At 42.8% G+C, this 11,325-nt stretch overlaps 1 protein-coding gene across 2 annotated transcripts in view; it reads right to left on the reverse strand.

The window, feature by feature from the left end:
- Positions 1-11,054, reverse strand: part of TRIT1 (tRNA isopentenyltransferase 1) — a 44,317-nt gene extending 33,263 nt beyond the window's left edge. For both annotated transcript variants that reach the window (XR_013519959.1, XM_054259186.2), the window contains exon 1: positions 10,868-11,054. Coding sequence is in view for 1 of the 2 variants with exons in the window: in XM_054259186.2 (XP_054115161.1) it covers positions 10,868-11,041 (174 nt within the window). In the remaining variant the exon portion in view is untranslated. The remainder of the gene's footprint in view (positions 1-10,867) is intronic.
- Positions 11,055-11,325: the final 271 nt, after the last annotated feature.

An 11,325-nucleotide genomic window follows, 5' to 3' on the forward strand; every position in this document is an offset into this window, starting at 1 on the left:
TTAAAAAATTAAACACAGAATTACCACATGATCTAGCAATTCCGCTCCCTGGTATATACCCCAAATAATTCAAAACAGGTACTAAAACAAACATGTACACTTGCATTCACAGTATTGTTATTTACAATAGCCTAAAGGTGCTAATGCCTACCAACAGATAAACTAACTGTAGTATATACATACAATGGAAAATCATTCAACTATTAAAAGGAATAAAGTACCAATACATGCTACAACTAATGTAAATGAAAGAAGCCAGACACAGGCTAGGCATGGTGGCTCACGCCTGTAATCCCAGCACTTTGGGAGGCAGAGGTGGAACCAGCCTTGGCCACATAGCAAGACTCCACCTCTCTCTCTCCTCTCTCTCTCCTCTCTCCTCCTCTCTCCCTCTCTCTCTCTCTCTCTCTCTCTCTCTCTCTCTCTCTCTCTCTCTCTCTCTGTCTCGGAACCAGCCTTGGCCACATAGCAAGACTCCACCTCTCTCTCTCCTCTCTCTCTCCTCTCTCCTCCTCTCTCTCTCTCTCTCTCTCTCTCTCTCTCTCTCTCTCTCTCTCTCTCTCTCTCTCTCTCTCTCTCTCTCTCTGTCTCATTTATATGAAATAACCCAGAATAGGTAAATCTATAGAGACAGAAAGCAGACTGGAGGTTTCCAGGGCTGCCTGCAAAGAGAAATGGTGAGTAACTGCTTAATGGATATGAGATTTTCTTTTGGGGGGATGAAATATTTTGCAACTAAATAGATGTGATGGCTGTACTACATTGTGATTGTACTATGTGACTGAATTGTTCATTTTTAAATGGTTAAGGTTAGGTGATTTTAACCTCAATAAGAACAATAATACAAAATATACCCTCTACTGAAGCTCTTGAAGTGGAAGAAGATGGGAAAAAAAGCCATGTGTGTATCCTCTCAACCAACAATATCATTCTAGCAATTTATTCTGAAGAGAGAATCATATAAGGGCAAAAATACAGATGTGCAGAGATATTCATCTCAGCATCATTTGTAACAGCAAGAAACTGAAGACTTCAAATGTCCTTCAGTAGAAAACTGGTTAAGTAAATCATGATGCATCTATATGATGAAATAATAAACAGGGACTGAAACAATAATGTAGATAAGCTGGAGAGCTAACACTATTCAGTTTCAAGTCTTACTATAAAGCTTCAATACAAGACAATGTGATACTCGTGAAAGAACAGACACATAGCTCAGTGGAGCAGAAGAGAGATACCAGAAACACTCAAAAATATAATCAGTTTTGACAAAGGTGCAAAGCCCAATTCAATGGAGAAAGGATAGTATTTCAAAAATGGTGCTGTTACAAATGAACATTCATATATATATATATCTGATATACAACCTTATACAAAAGTTAATTCAAAGTTGATCACAGACCTAAATGTACAGTACAAAGTTATAAAACATCTTTTAAAAAAAAGGGGGAGGCCAGGCACAGTGGCTTATGCCTGTAATCATAGCATTTTGGGAGGCTGAGGCAAGTGGATCACCAGAAATCAGGAGTTCAAGACCAGCCTGGCCAACATGATGAAACCCCATCGCTACTAAAAATACAAAAATTAGCTGGGTGTTGTGGTGCGTGCCTGTAATCCCAGCTACTCAGGAGGCCAAGGCTGGAGAATTGCTTGAACCCGGGAGACAAAGGTTGCAGTGAGCCGAGATCGCGTGCACCACTGCATTTCAGGCAACAGAGCAAGACTTTATCTCAAAGAAAGAAAAGAAAACAAAATCTGCATGACCCTGGGTTTGACAATAAGTTTTTAAGATGACTTCAAAGACACAATTCATAAAAGAAAAAAACAGATAAATTAGGCATTATAACAATTTAGAACTTTTGCTCTGTGAAAGATACTGTGAAGAAAATGAAAAAATAAGCCACAGATTGAGAAAATATTTGTGAATAACATATCTGACAAAGGATTTGTACCCAAGATATATATAAAGAACTCTTAAAATTCAACAATAAGAAAACAAACAACCCCACTCCTGTGGGCAAAAGATCTGACAGACACTTCACCAAAGATATACAGATGGAAAATAAGCATATGAAAAGAAGTTCAACGTTGGCCGTTGGCCGGGCATGGTGGCTCACACCTGTAATCCCAGCACTTTGGGATGCTGAGGTGGTGGAAATCACCTGAGGTCAGGAGTTTGAGACCAGCCTGGCCAACATGGCAAAACCCCATCTCTACTAAAAATACAAAAATACATTTGTTCTCATTTTTTTTTGTAGTGTTTCCAATTCAATAACCAAAATCCTATTGGTTGTATTTCTAAAATATTCAAATGGTTACCTATTCTCTCTAGCGAAAGCCCAACTCCAGCCTCACCCAGGCTAATGTAACAGAATCCTAAACTTTCTTCTTCTCTAACCCACTCTCCACCCAGTTACTTTGTAAAACAGATTTACTACCACTTCCCTCTTTAAAACCTCAAACTTCATGGCATGACTTTTGAGGGCCTCAAAAATTTGTTCCCGGGATCTAGATTTTTCATTTTACCTCCTCCTACTGTCCCTCAAGTACCCTCTATGCCAGATAGTCGCTGGTCATATCATGCACTTTCTTAACTTTGCCAATAGTGTTCTTTTGTCAGTAACATTATTCTTCCCATTTCTCTGCTTGATAAAATGTACACAGTGATACAGGGGAAAAGAAGGGGATGGAGGATGAATGAATAAATAAATAGGACTTAGAGGGAAAAGTATAAAACAGCATGAAGATAGGGTTCAGGAAAGTAATTCTGGGTAGGAATGAGACAATAACAGCACCCATATCAAAAGGTTGTGGTGAAAATATTATATAATATTTGTCAAACTTTTAGAACAGTGCCTGACATATATATTTTTTGCTATTATCTTCAGCAGTATAGTTATTATGATCATTCATGGTACAGTAGAGAGGGTTTAACTCTGGCTGCCACAACGAAGGAAGAGCAGAGAGGCTGCTGCTCACAAGCAGAGCCCCAAAGGGATCAAGAAGCAAACAGGATCCTGGTCTGATTCAAGTTTCTAAGGAATTCAAAAGCATACAGAAAAACAAAGCCAATTCCATTAAATCACACTGGAGCGCATATGTGAATTCCTATATATTCCAAGTAACTTTTACTCCTCAAATACATATTTCTTTTTGAAGTGGAGCTGCTTCAACACCCTGCCCCAGGGTAAAACATCAGGGTAGCACTCATCCTCATGAATCTGAATCTGTAAGCCTCATTTGTGCTCTCCTGTGATTTCCCATTTGGCCAGTAGTTACTTCTCCTTCATTATAGAACACAAATTTGACTCCAAATTCTCCCTGTTGCTGCAAAAACATGACCACATATGTACAACATACACAGCTTAATAATACTGTAGACAAAAGAAAACTAAATTCACTTACAATGAAGGTGAACCAAGAGACCTAGAAATTACATACACACACACACAGACACACACACACACACACACACACACGATGAGTTGAAAATTTTGAGATTTCCTTTTTAGCCTCTTCTAAGTCTTAGTCCTTTTAAAAAACTGCCTTTGTCAGTTGTGGCAAATAGCCTCCAGACAGACCCCATTTCTCCTGGTGAACAGGTCTTCAAGCCTTTTGTTTCACATTTTATTAAGCCACTGTCATCCACCATTCCATTTCTCCTTTCATATCCCCCCAACCCGCAAGCATCCCATATCTCCCTTGATCAGACCGTCTTTTGGTACAAACACTGCTCCTATAGTATGTCCCAAAGCAGACAGAAAGAATACAGAGGCCGGGTGGGGTAGCTCATGCCTGTAATTCTAGCACTTTGGGAAGCCAATGCAGGAGGATTGCTTGGGGTCAAGAGCTCAAGACCAGCCTGGGCAACATAGTGAGACCCCATTTCTATTTTTTTTTTTTAAGAAGGCAAGTGTTGTGGTTCACACCTATTATCCCAACACTTTGGGAGGCCGAGGTGGGCGGATAGTGAGGTCAGGAGCTCGAGACCAGCCTGGCCAACAAGGTAAAACCCCGTCTCTACTAAAAATACAAAAATTAGCTGGGTGTGGGGGCAGGAGCCTGTAATCCCAGCTACTTGGGAGGCTGAGGCAGGAGAATCACTTGAACCCAAGAGGCATAGGCTGTAGTCAGCCGAGATCGCGCCATTGCACTCCAGCCTTGGTGACAAGACTAAGATTCTGTCTCAAAAAAAGGAAGAAGAACAAAGAGCTCCACATCTATTAGATAAGATGATACATACTCTGCTTGCTTACTAGTCAGACTGCCAAGAATCATTTGCTTTTCCTCTTGTAGGTTTAAACAAACACAAAAGGAACTGTGCTCCTATGTACACCTAATGCTTTTCCACAGGACTTAAAGAACTGAGGCATTAGAGACACTTCCTCTCTATAAACCCAAACAGAACACTTCGTTTCTTTTCTCTTAGCATATAGTTGGTAATTTGTATTTCCAGACCATCATTGTACATGTTTGGCAAGGGCCTTCAATTTTCTCAGTACAATATTTCATCCAGTCACTGAAGGCCTTGCATTGTACCTTGAATTTACATGCCAAGAAAAAGACAGACTGAAAAGAAGACCTTCGGTATCATCTTCCTGAAATGTATCAGACTCTACAAATGAGTTAGAAGACCCAGATCCAATTCCCAGTGTCTTGCAGTGTGATCTCTAGACGGCTCTTTAATCTTTCTGTACCTCCAGTTTTTCCATCTTGGAAAACAGGGATTGTATTACCTGTCCCTCCTTGAATTCAGACTCTTACTACTGAATGAGAATATTTTTATTTCTATAATTTGTGAAACAACCACCATTCAGAAGACTCAGCAAATAAAGCACAAATGTTGTTTCTCACTTCTGTCAGAACTGCCATGTAGAAATCCTCAGCAAAACCTAAGAGATATCCCAAAGCAGGTAATTCCCTCAGAAAGTAGTTATGATTTCCCAGTCCACAAATACCATGCATAAGAATCCATGCATAAGAATCCATGCATAACAGAGGGCACATGTTTTCAGGACCTCCTGGGGCTGTGTCATAGGAAAAAAAAGAAAAAAATACTAGGAAGCAAGAGGACAGGCAGGACCTTCAGATGCCAGATGGCTAGAGAAGCAAGTCACTGCATATCAGGCTACATGAAGAAATTATCGCTCTAGACACAATACCTTTAACAACCCCATTGTGATTTTACCTCAAGAATTTAAAGCACTAATTCAATGTTTACAAAAACAAATACTTTCTCTGGATAGGAACTGCCCTATAGGAGCTACAGGTGTTGCTCTGGGGATGACCCTACAGTTTAAAGTAGGACAAAAGGGGTGACAAAAGCAATATGAGGTATGAGATAATTTAACATTGAAGATAGTGTTGTACAATAGTTTTTGAGTTACTGGTATACTTCTAAATACAAAATTTTCAGCAGGACACCAAAAGAAATTATTAAAATGCAAATACTGGTTGTAAAAAACCCAATTTGGAAACGTGAAAAGACTTTCTAATCATCACACTTTCTATTTGGTCACCCTCTGGTCTGTTACAACAAAGAAGTTTACTGTTCTGTCTAGGTTCTCCACAAGTCCAAGTTTACCCTTTGTTCCAACAGACAGTCTTTGGTACCATCTTGACATTAGATTCTATTAATATCTCTTAGCTGGAGCAAATTTTATCTCCAAAGAGTGCATCAGGTGGCTTCCAGTCAGCTAAACACTCCACTTGACAGATACCACTATGAATTAACACTGTGATTTACAATATGAACCCTAAAATATATCTTATATCCTGATCAGAATGTAGCACACTCCTATGAAGGATAAGTAGCATACAAGTTAAAAACTCCCAGCTGGTGCAGTGGCTCACTCCTGTAATCCCAGCACCTTGGGAGCCCAAGGCAAGCGGATCATGAGGTCAGGAGATCAAGACCATCCTAGCTAACATGATGAAACCCTGTCTCTATTGAAAATACAAAAATTTAGTCAGGCGTGGTGGCACACACCTGTAGTCCCAGCTACTTGGGAGACTGAGGCAGGAGAATTACTTGAACCCGAGAGGCAGAGGTCGAAATGAGCCAAGATTGTGCCACTGCACTCCAGCCTGGCAACAGAGTGAGACTTCGTCTCAAAAAAAAAAGAAGGCCAGGTGCAGTGGTTCATGTTTGTAATCCCAGCACTTTGGGAGGCCGAGGCAGGCAAATTACCAGGTCAGGAGTTCAAGACTAGCCTGGCCAATATAGTGAAGCCCCGTCTATACTAAAAATACAAAATTTAGCTGGGCATGGTGGCAAGCACCTGCAATCCCAGCTACTCAGGAGGCTGAGGCAGGAGAATCGCTTGAACTCGGTAGGCAGAGGTTGCAGTGAGTTGAAATCGTGCCACTGCACTCTAGCCTGGGCAACAGAGTGAGACACAGTCTCAAAAAAGAAAACCACAAGCTATAGTCTGGGCGCAGTAGCTCACGCCTATAATCCCAGCACTTTGGGAGGCCAAGACCAGCAGATCACCTGAGGTCAGGAGTTGCAGACCAACCTGACCAACATGGAAAAACCATGTCTCTACTGAAAGAAAAAAAATACAAAATTAGCCGATTGTGGTGGTTCATGCCTGTAATCCCAGCTACTCAGGAGGCTGAGGCAGGAGAATCACTTACACCAGGGAGGCAGAGGTTATAGTGAGCTGAGATTGAGCCACTGCACTCCAGCCTGGGCGACAACAGCGAAACAATGTCTCAAAACAAAACAAACAAACACAAGCTGTAGGCCAGGCACTGTGACTCATACCTGTAATCCCAGCACTTTGGGAGACTGAGGCAAGAGGTCAGGGGTTCACGGCCAGCCTGGCCAACATGGCAAAACCCCATCTTTACTAAAAATACAAAAAAAAAATAGCCAGGCGTGGTGGCACGCACCTGTAATCCCAGCTACTTGGGAGGCTAAGGCACAAAAATCATTTAAACCTAGGAGGTAGAGGTGGCAGGGAAACAAGATTATGCCACTGCACTCCAGCCTAGGTGACAGAGGGAGACTATCTCAAAAAAAGAAAGAAAAGAAACAAACATTTCTATGGTACACAGCTAGAAAGAGTAAAAAGACCTAATAGGTATTACAGAGCTATATCCAACCCTCCCTGCCAGAACCCAGTAACTTACTTAAAAATAGATGTAAGGCGCGGTGGCTCAAGCCTGTAATCCCAGCACTTTGGGAGGCCGAGGCAGGTGGATCACGAGGTCAAGAGATTGAGACCATCCCGGTCAACATGGTGAAACCCCATCTCTACTAAAAAAAATACAAAAAATTAGCTGGGCGTGGTGGCGCGTGCCTGTAATCCCGGCTACTCGGGAGGCTGAGGCAGGAGAATTGCCTGAACCCAGGAGGCGGAGGTTGCGGTGAGCTGAGATCGTGCCATTGCACTCCAGCCTGGGTAACAAGAGTGAAACTCCGTCTCAAAAAAAAAAAAAAAATAGATGTAAGGCCCACGGTGGCTCACATGTGTAATCTCAGCACTTTGGGAGGTTGGGGCAGGTGGATCACCTGTCACGAGATCCAGACAAGTCTGGCCAACAAGGCAAAACTCCGTCTCTATTAAAAATATAAAACTGGGTGTGGGGTGGGTGCCTGTAATCCCAGCTATTTGGGAGACTGAGGCAGGGGAATTGCTTGAACCAGGGAGGCAGAGGTTGCAATGAGCCGAGATCACACCACTGCACTCCTGCCTGGGTGACAGAGTGAGACTCTTGTCTCAAAAAAAAAAAAAGATGGAAAATTATTGAGAACACTTTCTTTCTTGACAGGAACTATGCATGGTTTATGGGGGGAGGCAGTCAGAGGCCTTAATATGGTGACATGAGTAAAGACCTGAACAAAGAGGGGAGCAAGCCACGTGGTTATGTAGGCACAAAGGTTCCACTAAGTAGAGGGAAAAAGTGTCCTGAAGTAAATTCACTTCTGTGCCATTCTCCACACATCCACCAACTAGATATCCCCTTTGGATGTCCTGTTGCCACTCCCATGTGCCCTGCAAGATCTCTCTGACTTCCAGGTTCACCATACTCTCCCAGACATGTAAACCTGAATCTAGACTCACTTTTTCTTCCCCCGCTACCCAACTCCTATTGTAACATGACACTACCTTCAAAATGTTACATCTCTCTCTTCCCCTTCATTCCCATTAATACCAAGCCAACCCAGAAGTATAGAAATTATAGAACAAGAGCCGGATATGGTGGCTCACGCCTGTAATCCCAGTACTTTGGGAGGCTGAGGCGAATAACTTGAAGCCAGGAGTTCGAGACCAGCCTGGCCCACATGGTGAATCCTCATCTCTACTAAAAATACAAAAATTAGCCAGGTATGGTGGTGCATGCTTGTAATCCCAGCTACTTGGGAGACTGAAGCAGAAGAATCCTTGAACTCAGGAGGTACAGGCCACAATGAGCCAAGACTGCACCACTGCATTCCAGCCTAGACGACAAGAACGAAACTCTGTCTCAAAAATAAAAATAAAAACAAAAAAATAAAGTATAGGCCGGGCGAGGTGGCTCATGCCTGTAATCCCAGCACTTTGGGAGGCCGAGGTGGGCGGATCCGAGGTCAAGAGATCGAGACCATCCTGGCCAACATGGTGAAACCCCGTCTCTACTGAAAATACATAAATTAGCTGGGCATGGTAGCAGGTGCCTGTAATCCCAGCTACTCGGGAGGCTGAGGCAGGAGAATTGCTTGAACCCAGGAGGCGGAGGTTGCAGTGAGCCAAGATTGTGCCACTGCACTCCAGCCTGGTGCCTGGTGACAGAGTGAAACTGTCTCAAAAAATAAAAAAATAAATAAATAAAAATAAATAAAGTATAGAACATAAATATTGGCATGGACTTAGATGTCATCAGTGTAACTCCATCTTACAGAAACTCTTATTACTCAAGTCTCTGAAGTATCGGACGAAAGATCTATTATTACACCATTCTTGGATATTTTTCATTCAAGTCCCATATGTACTGCTCACAAATTAATGTTCCTTACACACTGCCTTCATCATGTTACTCATCTCACATTCCATATGTACAATTAAATATTCTCCTTTTACTATCCTACCTATATAGTATGCCCATTTCACCTTCTAAATCTTCATCCTCATTCACGCTCCTTTTATTTTAAAGGCTAGTCATGTACAGTGGTGAGAAGGGGCCAAAGAGTAGAAAAAGGAGTTCCATCTGTAACTGACTGTGAACAATCAATAAAGACAACTCAGTACCTTTGGACCAGCCTCGTGTTCTTTTCTTTAATAAGCCTTTTCTTCTTTCTTACCTATCCAAACTTGACCTATTTTTAAAGCCCCTTTTCAGAGAGCTTTCCATACTAAGCCAGGCTTCACTGATTTCTCCTGTCTCAGAAATTCTATAATACTTGTTTGTCATAAAATCTAGCATTTGTAGTCTCTCTCCTCCCAACACCTTGCAAATCCATTAATACCTCTGTCCAAACATTTATTAGCTCTGCTTGTTTCATGTTCAGCTGGACTGAAACTCATTAAGGGCAGGGATCATGATTCTGTTTCTCCAGTAGGGCCTTGCAGAAAATAGCAGCTCCTATATTTTTAGCTCTTACTATGAGCCATATATTGTATAAAGTACTGCACATACTTTATTGCACTTAATCATCACAATAATGTTGTGTTATTGATATTATTCTTTCTACTTTACAGAAGAAGAAAAAAGGCATGAAGAGGTTAGGCTATAGTTGCATATCTTGGAAAAGACAGCTGGGATTTGAACTAAATTGTCTTCTGAAGCTGGCACAAAGTAGACTGCAAACAAATTATTTGTTGAATATCCGATCGTTTCATGTGTGCTGATGGTCTTGTCATGCCAAATAACTAATGAAAGCAGCAACCATGCCCACTGGCTTCTGGGAGAGTTGGGGAAAGGAAATGCCCTTCTTTGCTGAGTACTCATCAGGTGCTAGGTTCAGTGCCAGGCATTTCATATTCAACATCTCATTTACTCTGTGAAGACTCAAAACTACATTCTCTTCAATACCTGCTGTAATTCCTCCATCAGATATTTGCCCAAAATGTCATCCACTCTTAATACAGCAAAATGCTCCCAGATGTGATGTACACCGGTTCTGGGCCTCCCAGTTCAAAGAAGAGGACAAAGCCCCTTCAACTTTAAATCGGTCAGTAGGATTTAAAACCTCCACTTAAAAAAGCATTTACCACGAGTCTGGCCTTATTCGGTACAGGGCACTCTGTTCTTAGTTCTAACGCTCAAGATCTCATTTATCAAGCACCATAACCTTGTGCAGTAGGTGACATTTTCCTCACTTCACAGTCACATAAAATAACGTCCAAATAAACGACATTGCTGATCCGAAGTCGCATGGCCAGTGACAGATTCGGGACTAGAATCCATGTCTCCTGACTCAACCCTATTCCACTCCCCCAGCAGACACCATAGGCGGTATCCAATTTATCCTGATCTGGCTGGGCTAGGGTTAGAGTTATAACAAAAGTGCTGAAATAATTTCCATTCAAAAGATATTTACTGGATGCCTATATAACGATCTTGTAGGTTCAAATACCACGTCTTCCACTTATTCGCGATGTGACCTGGAGTCATTTCACCTCCCTAAGCCCCAACTCCCTTCTCCATAAAAGGAGGTAATAGAATCTACCAAAAAGTAACGCCGTGAGAAGTTAATGAGATGAAAAGGAAACATCTGGCACTGTGTCTGGCACGCGGCGGGCGCCTAATAAGTATGGGCTCCCTTTACCTACCTCCTACGCCCCTACAAGCCTCGGGTTCACCCTTTTAGACCTTTGCCATAGGGTGTCCAAGCGGCCTCCGGGGTTCCCAGACGCCCGGGCCAACCGCACTGCCATACCTGCATGGAGTCAGCGCTGACGATCTCACCACCGAGCCGCTGGCCTAGCTGCAATGCCAGCGTGGATTTGCCGGTGCCCGTGGCCCCGAGAATCACTACAAGAGGTAGGGTTCGTTGCAGGTCCCGGAGCCCACGGCCGACAGGAACTGCTCGGGCAGCCGCCACGGACGCCATCTTACGGCCGTCTGCGCTTGCGCCGGACAGCTGTCCCTATGGCGACCGTCTGTGCGCCTGCGCAGATCTGAGGCTTTGTAGCAAGGTTACTTAGGGAGGAGGGAGCGGCAGCACCCAGGCGACATGACTGCAGTCAACTAGCCGGTGTCAGAACCGCAACTACCTGCCGTCTTAAATGGTACATCTAGCAACCCTATCTAAATAGATCTGTCCTTATTATTCTTTCACAGCACTCAATTATTTTTCTTCATAGCGCTTATTACAATATGAAATTATAAATAGGT

The sequence above is a fragment of the Callithrix jacchus genome, chromosome 7, assembly GCF_049354715.1.
Source record: "Callithrix jacchus isolate 240 chromosome 7, calJac240_pri, whole genome shotgun sequence".
Lineage (NCBI taxonomy): Eukaryota > Metazoa > Chordata > Mammalia > Primates > Cebidae > Callithrix > Callithrix jacchus.